Source organism: Choristoneura fumiferana, chromosome 9, assembly GCF_025370935.1.
Source record: "Choristoneura fumiferana chromosome 9, NRCan_CFum_1, whole genome shotgun sequence".
Classification (NCBI taxonomy): Eukaryota; Metazoa; Arthropoda; class Insecta; order Lepidoptera; family Tortricidae; genus Choristoneura; species Choristoneura fumiferana.
The window spans coordinates 9418820-9439288 of NC_133480.1; the positions used below are offsets into that span (position 1 = coordinate 9418820).

At 35.0% G+C, this 20469-nt stretch overlaps 1 protein-coding gene across 2 annotated transcripts; it reads left to right on the top strand.

Annotated features, from left to right (window-relative positions):
- Positions 1-1060: 1060 nt before the first annotated feature.
- LOC141431175 (uncharacterized) lies at positions 1061-20329 on the top strand. 2 transcript variants are annotated; one of them, XM_074092218.1, is made up of 12 exons: positions 1061-1234; positions 4185-4386; positions 11788-12311; positions 12749-12908; positions 14550-14760; positions 14842-15109; positions 15390-15490; positions 15564-15876; positions 16901-17011; positions 18133-18284; positions 18494-18698; positions 19150-20329. In XM_074092218.1, the coding sequence occupies exons 2-12, from the start codon at positions 4191-4193 to the stop codon at positions 19345-19347; spliced, it is 2439 nt and encodes an 812-aa protein (XP_073948319.1). In that variant the 5' UTR covers positions 1061-1234; positions 4185-4190; the 3' UTR covers positions 19348-20329. The 2 variants fall into 2 exon arrangements, with proteins under 2 accessions (XP_073948319.1, XP_073948320.1); XM_074092219.1 differs by having other exon boundaries at positions 1061-1175.
- The last annotated feature ends 140 nt before the right edge of the window (positions 20330-20469 follow it).

Below are 20469 nucleotides of genomic sequence, written 5' to 3' on the forward strand. Positions count from 1 at the left end.
GTTCAATTTTTTGTTATATTTTTTTTTGTTATAGGTATAAGATCGTGGTGGGACTTTTTTCTTGGTCTTTATGTCCGATGTGTCGTTATAACTGGTATCGCGATAAACGGTTTTGACTGTAATTACAAAATAAGGTAGGTACTTAAGTGTAATAGAGTATTAGAACAATAGCGAACCCCCAAAAATAAAATATTACATGTTTACACTCGAATGGTCTTCAAGGAGTGGCAATAGTCAAGCGCAACGAAGATGTCTATGCGCAGGCGCGGCCAGGAAATGAACCGACATATCTTACAAATTGGCAGGAAGACGAAGTGATTACTGGAAGATTTCTGTCCTATGGTGTAAGTAAGGCATATACTCGTAAATGATCTGTTTAGTCATAATTTGTCTGCAAAACTCGGCTGTCAAGCTGGACCACAGAGTTGAAACTGGGGCTGACTCACGATCCATCGATTAGTGTTAGTTAACTGACGGTTAAATGTGATGCCGTCTCTATTTGTTTTGTTCGAATAGACGGAGACGGCATCACATTTAACCGTCAGTTAACACTAATCAATGGATGATGAAACAGCCCCTAAATATTTGAAGCATTTGTTACAATACTTCTGAGCATCGACCGCCATGATGCGGCGATGGCGCGGACGCAGCGAGAAAGCTTCTAAAATAGAACAACTGGATGTTCCATTTTATTTGAAACCCGTTCCCCCTGAAAAGTCATTTCCGTTGTTCGACACCTCTTTTGAGATTGCTTCATCTCCGATTACGGAAAATGAATTTATGTCATCTCCCTGATCTAGGTACCTACCTATTCCGAATTATGTAGATTCTCGTAAAAACGGAACGATCAAAAATAATATTGTTTAGAAGTGAAGGAATCCCGCTAAAAATACCAAACACCTATGATCCCTAAACTTTAAAGTTTACCTATAAATGAAACATATCGTAAACTAGTACATATTATAATATCCCTAAAAGTTTTCATGGTTCATGCCGTCTTGACGCGCCTATTTATAAGTTCCAGAGGATTGTTCAGTCATGAAATTCCGACGCTAGTCGTGAGCAGATCGCGCTCGTGGTCGCTTCCCGAGACAAGACTCCTCCGGGCACCTCTTCCGGTACCACCGAAAATATGATCAGTTGAATTCAGTGCCGTGTCACGTGTGAACTTATAAGTGCGTAATTTTAAACTTTCAACTACACTACACTATCACCACCAAGCATCTAGAACTATGTAAGAGTTGTTAATATCACAGGAATCTCATAATTGCGTTTGTTTCTGTTAGCAGCTGCGAAAGAGAAATAGCCTGGATTTATTTCAAAATTTGTATAAACACGCCTTTCGGAATGTCTGAACAGTTGTGGTTAATCGTCAAAGAAGAGTTTCCCGGTAATGTGGGTACTTATGTATCTACTACTTACAAATTTAAAACAAATGGTCTATAGTTTTACATTTGTGTAAAAATATTTTTATTCCAAAAGAACATTTATTTAGAAAATAAATAAATTTAAAATACACCCATTTGTCCATAGATAGGTTCAGTTAGCTTATAAAGTTGGTGTGATTGTCGTAAAATTTGTCCCAGAACATTAAATAAAAAGAGAAGAAGAATAAGTCGTGTAAGATATGTAGGTACAATTTTATAACACTGATTAGTTAAATTAATCAATGGACCCAAGGAAGGAAGGAGTGGGCCATAAAGACAGGCTTTAGCGTTATACATGAAAAGCAATGACAACAGGATGTGATAGCCTGTAAATTATATAAGGAGTCTTGATTTTTTTTTTTTCAAATTAAGTTAAGCCGGCCCAAGAAAATTCAATTATTTCATGACTACAATCATAACCCCACTATTAGCATGTGTGAACGTTTTAAGTTACCAAAGTCTTAAACTGTAAATTTCTTGATTTTAGTAAATTAATAACTGACGGAATATCTACCTAACTAGAATTATAATTAGAATCATCAAAACTACAATAAAATTTTCTCTCCTATAGTGGATAATGTGGGTGACATGCGCATTAAATTATGATGCTTAATGGAGCAGAACATTGGCCAAGTATTTCTCAGCACATGATAGCAGTGACTCATTTACTATGGCAAAGAAACAACGATGTTAATTATAGTTTGACAGAAAACTCTATTCTAGTTTTAGCCGAAGACAGCTTTTACACTAAACTGGTAAAACCCTTGAAAAGTAGCACATTTAACCTTGGAGCAATTTCACTCCAATAGAACATTGCCGATTATTTATGTGGTAATAGAAAACTGAAAAACAGATTCCTAAATGATAAATTGATACTTAGAAAAATGGAAGGTATGTAACTAATGTTCAAAGGTCGGTACTCGGTAGATATTTTATACCTACTAGGTAAGGTAGACTTTATCGAAAAAAAACCGGCGTACGAGTACCTACCTAATGCGAATCGCGCACGCACACTCAGGGTTCCATGATACGAACAGAAAACCCAGGAAAAAATTGTAGTTAACTACTTCACAGTAGGTATTTCTAAAGATGTTTCGGGTCTATATTTCTCCTAACAAAATCAATTAATATTTGTAAAATTTCTATTAAAATGTATCTAATATTTCAGACCTGTTGTGTCATAGAGATATATAGAACCCTGGAAGGAACTACAAGCATTAAAAACATATTGCATGAAAAACTGGAGTTCAGGCTTCTAAACAGCTATTTTAGGTACTATTTATTTAATCGTATGGCATACATTTAAAAATAGGCTTATAACACATAGGTACATACACACAAAGTTACAAAATACAAAAACAATACAACATGCTAAATGTCAACATTCAGGGTGTTGAGCCATGCAACTGCGTCCGATGTGAGGTGCAGTAGGTCCATGGTTTGGATCTCTTCGCCGCACTCACACAAAGCTGAGGCTTAGCTGAGCTTTTAGGTACTTACCGCAACTTTGGAGTAGGCACGATAAAAATCCTTAAGTCTCAACTAAAATTTTAAAGGATAACTATTTTTTCCTGTCTGTAAACAATATAATATTATAATGTCGAATGATTACCTTAACGTTCTACCAGGAAATTATGTGTAGTAAGTAGGTACGTAACTATGAACTTCAATATTTCCGAACCTCGTCCGGTCAAAGTCAGCCAGTCATTCACGGATCACAGAGCGAATGTCTGATAATATATCATATCTTTTCCTCGTTAAAACGTGCATCTAATTTACGGAAAACATCGTTCATAGTCTTCAAGTGTTTATAATAAGAGCCGCTAGAGCAGATGACGGCTGAGTTAAAAATAATACGTATTGAATGAATGGACGCCGCACAACTCGCGTATATTATTACGCGAAAATCTGATAATCGCATAACTCATAATCGTCAGAAATATTACTGAAAAATTTAATTTCAACATGGGTGAAGCCAAACGAGCGTATAATTTTTTGAGTCGCGTAATTTTGATTTCAAAATATTGTGTTCAACTCATTTTCAGTCGCCGTGTGGCTCAAACTAGGCTTTTGTATAAAACCGAATGGAGCAGAAATTACGCGATTCACAACTCACAAAATTGCGCTCATCCAGCTTCAATAAAACTATGACTTCCTGCAGTAGGTGTTCAACTCTAAATTTTCCATTCCTAAATATTCTCAAAAAATCGTCAATTCAAACTAGAAATTATAAATATATGAATCTATCTAACTAATTGGAACATTTTATATATTTTTGTAAATGATGATACCCCGTTTTAGAAATACCAACGACCCGGTTAGGTAAAGTTATCTTCAATCAAACAAAATCAACATAAAAGTGCCTAAGGATATTTTTTATCCTTAGTCAGTTTTGAACATTTCAATATAGACATATTAATACTGAGCCAAAAAATCAAATTTGTCTCGGGATTATGAGTATACCAAAACTTTTTTATGTGTAAGTGTCACTAAGTGTATACTCGTATCAGCTATCGTTTGAAACATGATTATTAACATCAACAAACATTACACACAGAATATACTGCCTTAGGTAATACGATTGACAAGTTGTTATTCTAAGTGCATTATATACTGAAGTTATGCATAGCTGGCGCCCATAATTACATTAGACACCCAGTGCCAGCAGTTAACGTAGGTTTATACACACAACACGTTTAAAATTACTCGCATACACGAACACTCAACACCAAATGAATGAACTCTTCTGTTAATCAGTACACGATGCCAATCGGTAACGTGAACAAGGAGCCGGCAGTGAAGCGGGAAACCTTCAGGCCTCCGTGGGTGAAGGATAAAGATGCGGCCGCACCTCCGCCGTGGATGCAGAAGAAGCTTAAGCCAGTGGAAAGCACAACAAAGCCAGAAGCAGAGGAACCAGCACCAACATCTGCGGCGCCCGCAGCCAAAGCTTTAAAGCGTGAGTATTTTTGCCTGTACTACATTACTCCATACAATTAAAAGGGTGTGCTTTACTAACGGTCCCTTATTTTTCGATACGAATTGATTGACAGTAACAAAACAGAACCCGATAATTCAAACAATTGTATCAAGTAACTAGATACATGTGTATTTTGAATTATCAGGTCGTAGGTACATACAATACAATACAAAGACTCTTAATTGTACACCAGACAGAGTTAAGCAATGTAGAAAACAGATACATAGAGAAAAAATTACAAGGTGAGCAATAGGCGGCCATTACATACATACATAGGGTACATTATTGTTGTTCATTCCGGGTGACAAGTCCCTTCCCCCACCACTATCGTTGTAGTCATTCTATCTTCGGCAGTTGACTCTTGAAAATGTACCTACTAGACATAAATATGATTGCCAAGCCAATACTATTATAAACTATAGTACATTGTTGTAGAGGCTGGAAAGTAAGCAATTAGATCAGCGTTTCTTAACCTGTGGTCCGCGGACCCCTGGGGGGTCCACGAGTATGTGTATGGGGGTCCGCCGTCTTATCTATAGCCATTTGAATTAATAAAAATTGACCTAAATTTATTCCTGTTTTTTTATTAAGGGGGTCCTTGAAATCATGCTTGATTGTCTAGGGGTCCGCGGACTGAAAAAAGTTAAGAAACGCTGAATTAGATGAACAAGGTTAGTCGATAATACAAGTTCATCTACCTATTGCACTTTTGGCCGAGACTAAAGATTGTGCTTGTGATTGTGCAAGACTACTGCGAGGAAATAAAAAACGTTTAACACAATACAAACAATAGACTCATTTATGGCTCGCAAAATACGACAACAATTTAGCACGTTACACCATCAGGTCGTATCTAAATATATATTAAACTAGCGACCCGCCCCGGCTTCGCACGGGCAAAGTAAAAAAAAAAACGGCCAAGTGCGAGTCGGACTCTCGTACGAAGGGTTCCGTACCTACACAACATTAGACATTAGCATAAAACGTCAGAAAAAAAAACACGTTTGCTGCATGGGAGCCCACCTTAAATATTTATTTTATTTTAATTTAATTAATTATTTTTAAAGTACATTTATACAAATAAATATTCTGTGAATATTTCAAGCAACTACCTGTTGCTGTTATTAATATCGAGCAAAAAAAGTCATGTTTGTTGTATGGGAGCCCCCCTTAAACATTTATTTTGTTCTGTTTTTAGTATTTGATGTTATAGCGGCAATATAAATACATCATCAGTGAAAGTTTCAACTGTCTAGCTATAACGATTCATGAGATAGTCTCCCTCTGTAGTGTCTGCCTAGTGACAGACAGACAGACGGACAGTGGAGTCTTAGTAATAGGGTCCCTTTTTTATTGAAACCGTCTTGAATATAAAATTATTTATTTGGATAAGGATTAATACAAAGGTATGGATAACATGGCCTGATTTAAGGCGTCATTTCTGTCAACTTTTAAAATCTAAAAAAGTAGAGTGTCATAACTACAATAGTTGGACATATGGTATCGCGAAGTTTTTTGTAGATCTTGATGTATTCTTTAATACCGTAAAACATTTTTTTGTTCTATAATCAATAGTTTCTACAGCGCATGCGATGAAATCTATGTTTTATGGCAACTTTTTTTACACTTTGAGTTACATTTTTGTAGTTTTAGTACGAAATCCTAATTTTTTCTTGTCATGAATATAGCATTCTAATACTGAAAGAATTTTTAAAATCGGTCCAGTAGTTGAAATAGATGCACAGTAACAAATAGACCAAAATCCCAGTAGTTCTTGAGGAATTCGTAACAAACATCCAAAAATCCAAAGCTTTCCTCTTTATAATAGTAGTATAGAGTATAGATTAGTATAGATATGTAGGTCGTTTTGGGTACTGGCCACTAAGAATGGACTCGAGGTTTGTTAGATCAATTTCCCAAAATCGTTATTTCCTAATAGCAAAATTTCCGTTCGCATTTTTTCCCGAATAATTTTTTCCCATTATGGTTTTTAAGGTTCCGTAGCCAAAATGGCAAAAACGGAACCCTTATAGTTTCGCCATGCCTATCTATCTGTCTGTCCGTCCGCGGCTTTGCTCAGAGACTATCAATGCTAGAAAGCTGTATGTAAACTATGCCGACAAAATAGTACATTAAAAATACCAAAAAAAATGTTTTTAAAGTACCTCCCATAGACGTAAAGTAGGGGTGATTTTTTTGTCTCAACCAACCTTGTAGTGTGGGGTATCATTGGATAGGTCTTTTAAAATCATAGTTCAATCAGTTGCTAAAACGATTTTTCGATTCAGTGATTTGTTTGCAATATATTCAACTTTAAAGTGCAAATTTTCATTAAATTCGAGCGTCCCCCCCCCCTCCTCTAAAATCTAAACCGGTGGGTGGAAAAATTTGAAAAAATTCAGGATGGTAGTAAGTATATCAAACTTACAAGAAAACTATAACGGTTTTCTTGAGAATTATTAGTAGTTTAAGAGTAAATAGCAGCCTAAGGTATAGAATAAACATAAACTTGAAATAATCCGTACGAAATACGAAATCCGTAGAAAAATATTACTTATTTTTTTCGTAATGGCTACGGAACCCTATTTCGGGCGTGTCTGACACGCTCTTGGCCGGTTTTTTTTACTGAAGCTTATTTACACTGTACCTAGCTTTTTTCCAATCAGAATCGACACAGACACAGACAGTTTTGTGTAGTTTTGGCCCTTCGGGCCGATATAAACTTAACATAACCTAAACCTACCTATGTTTCTGTGTCGATTCTGATTGGGAAAAAACGCTACTGTGTAAATAAGCTTCAGTAAACAAGCATATTCGGAAAAAAGCATTTGGGAAAAAATGCGAACGGAAATTTTGCTACTAGGAAATAACGATTTTGGGAATTTGATCTAACAAACCCTGTTTCGTTATCCGAGGACCACTGTGATAGTGCTTAGAAGATAATATTATGTAAAATTATGGGCCAAACTACAGAAAAAATTTAGGTTTGATCATAGTTTAAGGAATTGTCCTGGAGTCTTAATCATAGATAGCAAAGAGGTACTGAAGTGGGATTGAAATACAGACAACATGCAATACATTAAAACACTAAAAAGTCTTAATCGGCACAATTTGATGGGTAGAGTCGTATATCTTAAAAGCCAAAACCATGCATCGCCGTTGACTTGATGCTGTATGTTATTTGTAATCAGTGTAATCACAATCGAAATCAAGGCTTGGTAGTGGTTATGACCAAACCAGTGCAGTGGTGATCCAATTAGAGCAGTGCTTGTCATTCTTGTTCCATTACATTTTTACGTTTAACTGCCAACGTCAGAGACACGTCACAATCACAACACGGGCGCTTGTGGTGAAGACCTTTCGCGAAAGTCAACGTCAGTCCCCACGCCAAGAAACTTTGCAGTAATCATTGAGTAGGCGTAAAACTTGTTCGTGGGTCGCAAGTTTTAAAAGCAACATTCATAATCATAAATTTAGACAATTACTTGAGTTGAGACTGCTGCATTGGCGTTGGTCCTGAAAAGTGATTGTATTATCTGTATTAATACGTTCAATACGGATAATTATCGTAATTTTAGTTGTTTTATTGAGTATTAGTATTATTATTATTCATGTAGTATCCTCTAACGCCCAAGTGAAATTTTTGATTTATGATCATCAAACTTTGTCATTTATGTTATGATAGAGTTTGATTAAAAATTACAATAAGTCCTTTACAAAGGACTGGGCGTTAGGAGGGTATACAGTAATATACCTAGGTATTCAACTATTCAGCAACTAAGTGAAGTACCTACATAATGTAATAAGAAGGACCAATAAATCGTATTTTTTTTTGTTTTCAAGGCGCTACGGGAGTGGGCTAGGTAGATATATTTTCACAGTGCATGATGTTTATAACTGTATGATTGTGTATAGGTGTGTTGATGTATACTGAGTGGTGACGTCAGCACCTGCCTGAAACTTTGGCAGGAGACACGAGTTCGGAATAATTGACTCTCGGAAAGTGTTGAGAAGTTGGTAGTCTGGAGTTTGGAACCGAGTGACATTCTTGTGTTCCCGTCTCGACGAATTCAGCTACAGTTTGACTGTGAGATTCGTGTATTTTGGAGCTAGTGTTTGTGTTTTAGGAAGTTAACTTTAACTTTCGGCGGTTTACAGTTGGTAGGTATTATTAAGCCCAGTCATTGCAAGTGCTTTATTTCATTTCCAATTTTTCCAATGTGCATTTGCCTGGAGAAAGATTTCTCTTGTGCTAAACAAGGTGTTTTAAAATTGATTTGTGCAAGTTTGAAGTAAACTGACAGAAAACTTTTTAATAACAGTACCTTTTCTGTAAATATTAACAAAAAACATTACTTAAGTATTTATGAATCTGGAATTAACGAAACTCTCATGATAACTATATTCTGCTATCACAGAGACTATGGGCAATAATGGCCACAAAAACATCGCCTCTAACATCAAATTAAGTCAATTTAAACCAGTAATTTTAAATAGAACTGAATAAATAAAAAAACCTAGGGTTAAGTCTTCTGAACCATGCGGTCTTAGCAACGCCAAGAGTTTTTAACAATAACAAATAAAATCACAGTTCACTGCCCTTAGGTGCATAAAATGCAATGCAAGATCGCTTTGGTAACATTTTGTCGTATATTTTCTGTTCTAATAAACGCTAAAGATGTGAAGAGGAGATATTTTCAGCTGGCCGACGCCGACGATTCGGGATATTTTTAGTCAGGACAGACTTTTTACAAAACATACGAAATGTTGGGGTTATAGCTTAGGATTTGATTTAAATGTTACTGTAGCCCTCTCCAAGGTTAGAACTGGGCGTTTCCACCGTCGAAAGAGAATCAGTTTTATTTTAAATGTTAACGGAAAACTAAAAGCTCTCAAACTATACAAACCATGCTCCTTTTGCTCCTTTTTCGCATGAATTACTTATTGAAGTAGGTACTATACACGAAGTTTAAACATGTCTGTGTTGAACGATAATAAATAAGGGTAAATAGGAATACGATATTTGACAACTCCTGAATTTGCCAGGTCTGATATATCATTATGAAAATATAAGTAGATACTTATGTAGACAGTGTTTAGCGAAGAGAAAACTTAAATAGGTTGACCTCCGTTAAATAAACATTATGAAATTAGACATGCTGTCGACGATATTATGTTTTATTTGGCACTCTTACATCTACTTACCTACTTCAGAAAAACGGATAGCTGTGGTTCCCTAATCAAATTCAAATATCAAAATCAAATTACTTTATTTTGCATAAAATGTGGTGTATACAATGATCTTATAAATAATTGGGTCGCACACATTTCTCCAGCATCTGGCAGGCAAAATGTATGTATATGTTCATTAAGTAATAGGTTCTAAATAAATGATTAATAAATGTCATTAACAAGAAAGAAATTACATTGCATCACGTCAAACAATAAAAAAGAACTGAAATAATCAAAAAAGTAGATGGACTGTTATAAATAATTGAAAATAATACCATTATCATACATGCGAATACTTAAGAACTACATTCAAATGTCAGAATTAACTTAATAACTTAGATTAGAGAAAAAACGTAAAACAAAATAAAGTAAGTATATTAAGGTGTTAATATATAGTGACAGTTATTTGAAGAAGTCAAAATATTCGTCCACTGAGTAAAAAAAAATCTGTATTAACCATGTCTTAAGTTCACTTTTGAATACATTTAAAGGTAAAGGTAAAATTTGTAATTTTTTGAAAGCAGGAAATGAGTCAGATATCACAGACATCTATATTACCTTTATTAAGTATCTTATATCATTAGCCAATTCTCCTTCGGCACTGCTAATTAGGTAAATGATTAGAGCCAAGTTGTCATGATGGCGAAATTATAAACGAAATTTAATGATGATCTTCTCACGTCTACAAAAATGTATCTCCACGGTCATCAAATAGGAAATTTTGACAAGTAACCGCGCTAAAATAGCGAAGGTCGGCCATCTTGGCAGCAGCCATGTTTATTTACGTACGCGAATGCTATCAAAATGCACCGCAACGGGGACGTAACACGTGCTTCCATCAATTTCACTATTTGTATTTGAAAATGGAACAAAATGACAATAAATCTTCATTTCCATATTTAAGGATTTTAATACTACTAGATCCAACCTACTATGGATTTATTGTAAACATTAGATAAGGCTGTTAAAAACAAAGAAAAAACCACATGTGTTTTTGCTGGCTGTATCTACTTGCATTGTCATCCAACCTACATATGTTATGTATATTATACCAATAACACAACACACAACACAATTACATATACAATTACTTATTATATGTGCATTTATACCAACCATTAAAAGTGGATCAAAATCATTCCGGGATATTCAAATAAATGTTTTAAGTAAACAAACAAATTTTGAACATGAAACTACCGTGAGACTCACTCATATTAAATGATATTGTAACGGATAACTCACGTCTTAAACCGAGTTTCGAGCTAAACTCGGTTTAAGACGTGAGTTATCCGTTACAATATCATTTAAAACAAAAAAAAGCCTATTATGAGGTTAAGAGCACTTATTTGTCAGACAAATGTGATGCCGTCTTCTTGTATTCGGACTAAATAAACAGAGACGGCATCACACTGTGCTGTGATGTATGTGTCAGATATCTGTCACATAAAATTAATGAATGAATGGTGGGGTAAGACTTGTAAAAAGGAGAAGGCTCTCAATTACGACTGTTGTTTTCCCATTCAAAATCATTACCGACTCAAAAATTCCTAGTAATGGGTCTAAATGTTTAAGTTACTTAACAGACTACTAGGTACACTTGTTTTTTCCTTTTCAGTTTTTATTGTGAAAATAGTAGGTACAGTCAAGGGCAAAGATATAGACACGGCCAAAGTTGCAAAAATATTTATACACGGCCTTAATGTTAAATGCATAAAGTCATGTATACGTATTTTTGGAACTTTGGCCGTGTCGATATCTTTGCCCTTGACTGTACCATGTTATAACCATAACCATATTAATTATTAGCTTTTATTCGATACCCATATTTTTACAATAAAAAACCGGCCAAGAGCATGTCGGACACGTCCAAAATAGGGTTCCGTAGCCATTACGAAAAATTAAGTAATATTTTTCTAAGGATTTCGTATTTTACACGGAATCGTCCAAGTTTAGGTATATTTTTTGGCTCGGGACCCTAAAAAGAAATCAATGTTTCTTATTATATGTCACTTTAACAGTTTTGACTAATCTTATGATAACGTTTATGTAGAAAACTGTCCATACATTTAGACTAGAGAGAGGACCAAAGAAGTAGACACCACTAAAAAAATATTAACACACATTTTTAAAGACTTGTTTTTTTTTCAGCCGCGTTAAGAAAGCAGACAACAATAAAAGAAAAATCGGACAAACTAGAAAAACCTGAAAATGGTGTGTCTGAAACAGTGGAAGAAAAACTTGTGAAACCATCAGCAGCAAAGTCTGCTGACAAAGCAACGAGACCAGCCGATGAAAAACCGAGGTTTACAAAATCAGCATTAAAATCATCTGTAGATAAGACACCTAAAACAAAAACAAACGATGACGAAAAAGTTCCAGAGAAACCTACGTTAAGAAGTGTCAGAACTATTGATGGTGATAAAACCAAAGAAAAGTCTGTTACTATCGTAGACAAAAGACCTACAGAGAAAGCTCGTACTTTGAAAACTAGTAATAGTGAGTCAAATGATAAAACATCAAATGATAAGAGTACTACAAACTCGACTAGCAAAGAAGCAGAAACCAAACCCAAACCAGTTGTTAAAAAAACTGAAATACCGAAAGTAGAAGAAAATTCGGAGGAGACCACAAAAATGGCTACGAAACCACCGATAGAAAAACCACCAACGAAAGTAAGTGTAATTAGTATGTAAACTCTATATTGTACAGAAAAAAAAAACAATAAAAAGAAAATTGGATTAGACTAGTAGATTCGTTTATTTAGTTTGAAAAAATAACGATGCCAGATTTGTAAATTTTATGAATGAAGAAAACAAAAACTGAAAATTTAAAAATAACATTTTTTCGCCCACGGGGTTAGCGCGGATGTCTGATTTGTGCTCAGCTTCTTTAAGCTGTTTATCATTGCGCGTCATTATATGAATATTGTATGTACCTACATTTATAACGTACGTAATGACCAGATTCTTATAAATAGCAAAGAGTACATTTCTGTGTTATTCTGGAATATTATACGTAGACATTTATTTTTTATTGTCAAGGCGAAACAGAATTGATTATTATCTCTCGCATCGGCTTTGGATATTATGACAACAGAATATATTTTCAGCTCCCACCGCGGAAGCCATCTCTTCAAAAGCAGCCATCAAAAGATGAACCAGTTAAGAAATGGAGGGACCCTCTTCATGAGCGTGTCAAAGAGAACATTGATAAGACCCTGAGTGAAGTACCTAAAGGACATACACTCACCAAGAATGAAAGTTTGAGGAGTAAGTTATCTAATAGTGTAGTAGACATTGCTGAAACGACATAATATATTTAAATTTAAATGGCTGATATCATGATCATGTTTAGATGGGTAAGTAATCAATGGTTATAGTTAAATATAAAACAAATTGACAAGCATTTAAATGATTAGTTAGTAATAGATGACAAACTTTCAAGAATAGACTAATCATTTTAATTTTATTTGTTTCGAAGCAACGCAACATTGACACACTTGTACTTTCGCTAAATTATAATTAGAATTAGAGCGTGTGTCAGATAATGCAGTCAATTGACGCAGGCGCAATGCAAGATTAATCGTCATCGACTTTGGCACACACTCTATCCAACAATAATAAGATTTAAGATGGGTCAGTATTGTAAGAATTTTTTATCTTGAGATATCTTGAACATTTGTAAATGAACATTCCATTATTTTAATTCCGACAAATTTAATGTATTAACAATCTCTTGTACGTGAGTTCGTCTGCGTAATTCACTTATCACTATCTCCAAAGAACTATACATATTTTTTCCTGACGTAGAAATAACCTACGCCAATCTCTCCTTTCATCATAATCGTTGCCAGCCAGCCAGAAATAGCCAACTTACCTACACTATTCACTTTTTTTTTACTTTTTTTTATTCGACTGGATGGCAAACGAGCAAGTGGGTCTCCTGATGGTAAGAGATCACCACCGCCCATAAACATCTGCAACACCAGGGGTATTGCAGATGCGTTGCCAACTTAGAGGCCTAAGATGGGATACCTCAAGTGCCAATAATTTTGCCGGCTGTCTTACTCTCCACGCCGAAACACAACAGTGCAAGCACTGCTGCTTCACGGCAAGATTAGCGAGCAAGATGGTGGTAGCAATCCGGGCGGACCTTGCACAAAGTCCTACCACCTGCAAAACAACAACATTTATAATTATTCGTCCTATACATACTATTGCATCCTTAATTTGTACAAAAGTTGCCCGGACGAAAGTAATACTGGTACTTAAACCAAGAGTATGAGCTCCTTATTTTGAGCGACGCGTGCATCTTGCATCTAAACGCATCTTTACCTTTTGATCTCTTGTGCGTCCGACTACTCAGTGGTCTAAAGGCGGCCCAAAATAGTCTCAGATAGTTCCGCGTGCGTCGCGTGCGCCGATCAGGTGCGAATTTTGATTTCTCAGTGGCAAATCAAGAACTTAACTTACAATAGGGCTATTTTTTAGAGATTTAAATTAAATTGTGAAAAAGAAATGAAGATGAAGCAATGGCCGAAAATAATAACTAAAACGTTATGAATAGTGTTTCATTACTTAAGCAAGTGCTCTAAGTGAAAATGGCAGACAAAGAAGAACAAGGTTTTAATCTATTTAGAGGTTGGTAAAATATGATAGGATTTTTACAAATTCTCAATACAAGTTAAAACAATCAACCGTTTTTTAATTTTACGCTTTAGTAGGTATAAATCCACTGAAATGACGTAATTAAAAAAAAAGTTTCATTGAAATGGACAAAATAACGTATCCAACAAAAAGTCAACAGATGTTGTATTGTGCAGTTGTATTGTATTGTAACAGATAAAGATGACTGAAAGATTTAAAGATGTGATAAAAGACACCCAATGTTAAATAAGTGTTTTTTGACAGGCCTATTAAAGCCGGCACCACCACCAATGCCGCCACCACTCCCACCTAAAATGCCTCCCCCACCTGAGTTTAAGAAGGCGCCTCTTGATCCGGAAAAGTTGAAGAAAATAGAGAACCTTCGCAGCAGGCCTAGAAAGCGACCAGACTGGAGTGACATGATGAAAGAAGTAGAAGAAGGAAAAAAATTAAAGCACGTTGTTTGTAACGACAGGTAAAAAACACTAAAATCAATTCGGAAAAATCTGATTAAACACATCGTAAGCAGGACTAAGACGTTTTTTGTCTATTTCAGATCAAGCCCAATTATAACCAAAAGCTCAGTCGTTAAGAACAAAGATCAATTCATCTTTGAATCCGAAAAACCAAACTCGCATAATGCACTATTGAAAGAGATTAATAGCGGCATAAAGCTAAAGAAAGTAAAGACGAATGATAGGAGTAAGCCCAATTTGGAAGGTTTGAGGAAGTTTAGAAGACAAATGACAATTGAAGAACAGGTCCAAAAGTCGATGTCTCAGGCGAATTTAGCAGCATCTCCATCAGGAGTTTCTGTGGCAGAAGTATTTTTATTTTATTTTCTTATTGCTATAACAACCAGTATAGTTTGTTAATCTAATACCTTTATTTGAGCAATTCTTGTATATTTATGTACATATAATCAGAATCTCGGAAACGATTTTGATGGAATTTGGTATGTATGATGTGTATTCGGGGATGACAAATCGATCTAGCTTGGTCTTATCTCTGGGAAAATGCTTATTTTCGAGTTTTAGCCCGAGTAAAGCTCGGTCTAAGCTGTTAAACAGGAACAACTTTTCATGCATTACTTTATTTACTTAGGTCCCTGGTGCAGAAGAAGAAGAAATCGATGAAATGGATGATATTGATAAAGTTCGTGACGATCTTCAATCTACAAAGCAGCTGTTAGCTATTGAACTTAGGTAAGCAAAAGTAGTTGGAATAGAACATTGCAATTTTAATACCATTACTATAATTTCTTGATTCCATGTCCAGGAACAAGGAAGCACAAGAAAGAGAAAACAAGCGCCTCCTTACTAGGATAACGAATTTGGAAGCAGAATTAGCCAGAGAACGCGCTATTATAAGACAGGAACAACATAAAACGGTCATTTCAGTCACTGATGCATATGATGAGAGGCTTGTAAACAGCCTTAAATCTGAAGTGGATAGAGCGAAAGACACTGCTGATAATTTGGAAAAGCAGTATTTACAAGCCGCAGAAGATAGAGATACAGCGCTAACCGAATTAGAAGAAGTTAAAAGGAGGAATGCGGAACTGGAAAAGAAACTAGAACAAGCCCTAGCGGTAAGTTTATTTCACATAATACATAAGAGTTCTGACTAAATATATTTTGGTTTCTATCGATTCGCTATACTCGGTTACGATTATATAATACTAAGAGGCTGTTTCACCACCAACTGGTTTGTGTTAACTGACGGTTAAATGAGATGCCGTCTATATTTGTTGTGTTCGAATAGACAGAGCCGGCATCACATTTAACTGACAGTTAACACTAATCAGTGGGTGGTGAAACAGCCCCTAAATATTATTAGAGTACAGTCACAATACGAGCAGGTTGAGGCCACTCGCTGCTGATCGTAATTGAGTCAATAGGTATACCTATTTACTCGTAGTAAATCCTTAGTAATATTATTATGAATGCGAAAATGGCTTTGTTTCTTTGTTTGTTCCGCATTCACGCCTTAACTACTAAACCGATTGCCATGAAACTTTATGTAGGTACGTTACATTATAAGTCCAAAATAAGTAACAGAATATCTTTTATCACGAAAAAATTAGTTGTTCCCGAGGTTGCGCGATAAACGAATTCTGCGCAGACGAAGTCACGGGCATCAGCTAGTATTCTCATAAAAAAAACAATTAGCATTACACAGCCAAATTACGAAAAATGGCAAGTGGCTCAACAATCCCGTGTTGTACCTAGCTGTAAAAAGAATAATAACCAAATAAATGCTTTATAAAATTGCTACAGTGCAGCTTTACTAACCCATTTGCAGATTGAGGAGCAATATAAATCAGAAGAACCGCTGTCATTCTACCAAAAGAGACAGTTAGATTTTGAAAGAGAGTGTATGTTATTGAATATAGATATAAATTCTAATGCTGCTCAAGAATTAAGGAAAAGTGCTAAATCTACTAATATTAATGCTACTGCTTCTACTAATTATTATGACGAGGTATGGGTAGCTTTACTAGTTTATAACGTGGACATAAATCAGTTTGTATGTGTGTACGTCTTTATTGAAATACCGGACATTTTAAAGGAATCTCAGTGGAATTGCAATTATAGCGATTTTTAAATTTTTAGGGTATAATGCCAACAAACATTGGTTCAAGACGTTCAAGCCACGCCATCAAGCAACTTTCAATTACCAAAGACGATAGTTTCGAAGAAGAGGAGGAATCAGAAGCCGAGGAGGTATGTACATAATAAATAATAAGTCATCATCTATCTGGTTCAGTTTGAGGGCGATGGAACCCAAAAAAAAAACATTTTTCCTATTCACTGAGGCTAAGTATCACAATCTTTATGTACAAATTAAATACATTTCCATTACCCTGAAGTTTGCTAAACGAAAATGAACACTTTGAAAGTGAAAACGTTTTTAACTCTGGTCAAGATTTGATCCAGCATCGCCTAAAATATCATTATTAGGTATACATTATTATTAGATTACTTCTTATAAGTCTACTAAAATCAGATATCTAACCATGTTAGGAAAAAAAGGTTTACTTCTGAGACAGACATATTTAAATATTGTAAAATAATCATTAGGAGGCCTGTGCCCAGCAGTGGGACGCATATAGGCTGGGATGATGATGATGATGATGAAAATAATCATTATTCATACCAGTACCAAAGTACTCATACTTAGTGACGAAATAGAAAATATTGGAAGTCTTAAAAAAACGAGTAGACCGGAAAATATTGGAAAATTAGATTACCTACCGACATTTTGCCACCTGCCAAAATGTAATAATGTGTATGGAAAACGGAGGTGGGAATACATGTTACCTAATATTCTTAACGAACTCGATCTTACGAGTGTGTGTGAAACACCACACCTGTAAACGCATTGTTAAAGCAATTTACCTAACGGATGTAGTAACTTTGTGTTAAGCTTACCTGTATAACTAGCCTAAAGATAAATCTTGATTAACTACCTACTTATCGGCAGTTAAACCTTAGTATGGTTTTGCTCGTTGCATTATTGTAAAATGTTATGTTTTTAAATGTTTTGTTATGTTTTGTTTTGTTTTTTTTTTGTTATCCATACTTATACTTATATACTTATGTAATATTATAAATGCGAAAGTGTGTTCGTGTATTTGACCGCCTTTCACGCCGTAACGGAGCGACGGATCAGCGTGATTTTTGGCATAGGAATAGTTTATGGGCCCGAGAGTGACATAGGCTACTTTTTATCCCGGAAAAATGTACAGCGCGCGATAACCGAATACCACGCGGGCGGAGCCGCGGGCAAAAGCTAGTTTAGGAAATAAATGAAAAAAAAACTTACTAACGCTTTTGAATTCCAGGAGGAGAGTGAAGAAAAGAAACAAAAACGAATGGAAAAGGAAATACGCAACATGAGAAACAAAATAAGGCACTTGAAAGAGAAACAGGACTTAATGAAGAGAGAACGTATGGCATTCAAAATGTCTCTTAAAAATCAACAGGCTGCGCTCAAGTAAGTAATGTGTAAAACTAGTGAACATAAATAAAATTAAGCGTATGGGCATGAGAAGAAAAGTTCAAACGGAAAACAATACTTGACTTAGCGATAAGGGATAAAATTCAGTCAATTTAGAGAGTATAGCTACTCTAAGTTGACTGAATTTCATGTTGATCTCTGTTTATCCATAAAATTATTACATTTATTGGTTTATAATTTTTCAGAGACGAGAAAAAGAAGTATAAAGAATTGAAACGTGAAGTTGACAAGATGGCAGCTATGATGAAGGAGGTTGGTTCTGATGAAGACGAAGATGAAGAAGAGTCCGAGGAAGAAGAAGAAGAAGAGAAGAGTGAAACTGAAGAGGAAACTGAAACAGAGACGGAACAGGACACAGAGAGTGAAACGGAGAGCGAGAGTGAACCTGAGGTAAGAAAAGTAATTTCATTTAAACACTATTTTTGATGACTGTAGGCACGTATTATAATTTTGTCATCAGTTGCACGCATAACAACAAGTGAATCAGACTAAGTATTGGATATGAGCGAAAAACGACTTGCAAGTTTGATCTTCTAACGCTTACATATATACCTACCTGAATATAAATAGAATGGAATATCTTTTATTTACTTACCTAATACAATTATAGCAATGTTCAAACTTATTTAAGTTCTACGTTTATTGGTAATACTTAAGGGCATTCACGAAAGCAGCAGAACTGCAAATGCAGGGCACTTGGGTTTATTGGTCAGTTTGATTCATCGAGAAGACAGTCCTCAACAACTTTCTTATTTCTCTTATTTTCCTTAAAAGTTCTTAATTAAGGTGTATTTAATTTAAGAAAAAATATTTAACGCAGTTATGCTAATGTTGATTACAGGATGCTCCGTTACCGAAAAAGAAAGAAAATCTGATGACGCGGGTAAAGCGGCACGAGACTAGAGTTAACGCGCTCAAGAAAGGCAATGCTCTTCTGATGGCAAATGTAGACAGGATGCAAGACGATGTACTGAAGCAGAGGGAGGAATCTGTCCAATTGAAGAAGGAATTAGACTCTCTTATTGATGATCTAGAGTAATTAAAAAATGGGCATTCTGTTGCTTACTGGTTAGAAAAACTTGTCAGTGGGGGGAAGACTTCATGTTAGTCTTTAGACTAGCCACGTAAGTTTAAACCATGACATGCTTAGCAGGAAATAATTTAATAGCTGCTCTGCTTAGACAATAATATTTTTTTGATTACTTCCCGATATGCCGAATTCTTTGTTGTTGTTCATCGGATTCTTTGTTTCGTCGGAAATATTTACATTCAATAAAATCAGTTAGGTATTCAATACTTACTATAAGAATGTACAAATATATATTTTTTTGATAATGTAAGTTTTATTTAATATACATTGGATAAATACACGATATTTCGACTGTTTAAACTGAAAAATTCCGAAGGAACAAGAATTCGGCGAAACAAACTAATGTACCTAATCAATATTTTTACGAACTCATATTACCTATACAGAAAGCCTGTGGCAATGAGAAGTATCTATATATGTGTAGATGCTTCTGATTAGTTTATACTGAAAATTGATACGATTTCACGTCACCCTCACGCCAAAGACAATCTACTATTTTAATTAAGACACGAGAAGAAATTAAACATATAATTTTAACATAAACACACATATTAAAAATACAAGAAATTAAACAGGCAGGGCCTTGGCTTTAAAGTAAGATTTCTACAAATTGCAAGTATTGCATGTAATGGATTTTGTACCTACTAATAATAAGTTACATAACTGTAATTAATAATTATGTACCTATTGTATATTGTAATAAGTTATGAAGATCATATTACAAAGGCTTTTATGGAAATTTTATAAAATTTGAATCTAAGTGTTTGTTTCTGCAAATACATAAAAACCTATTATTATTATAAAATTGTAAAGGTCAAAAACAGGTGAGGTCTTTTGCCACTTTATTTCTGCCAAGGCATCATACTCATATTATGCAACTTCATGTGATTTTTCATGCAGCTGTCTCCTTATCTTATTAATATTTTGACAAGATGCAACATGAGCAGTATAATAAAATACTAATATTCCAACTTAATGTATATACTTGATAGAAAAAAAAACTGTTTGACTGGGTTATTAAATAAAAAAAAAAACAATTTTTATTTTTGTCAAACATGGAGCCAACTTGGA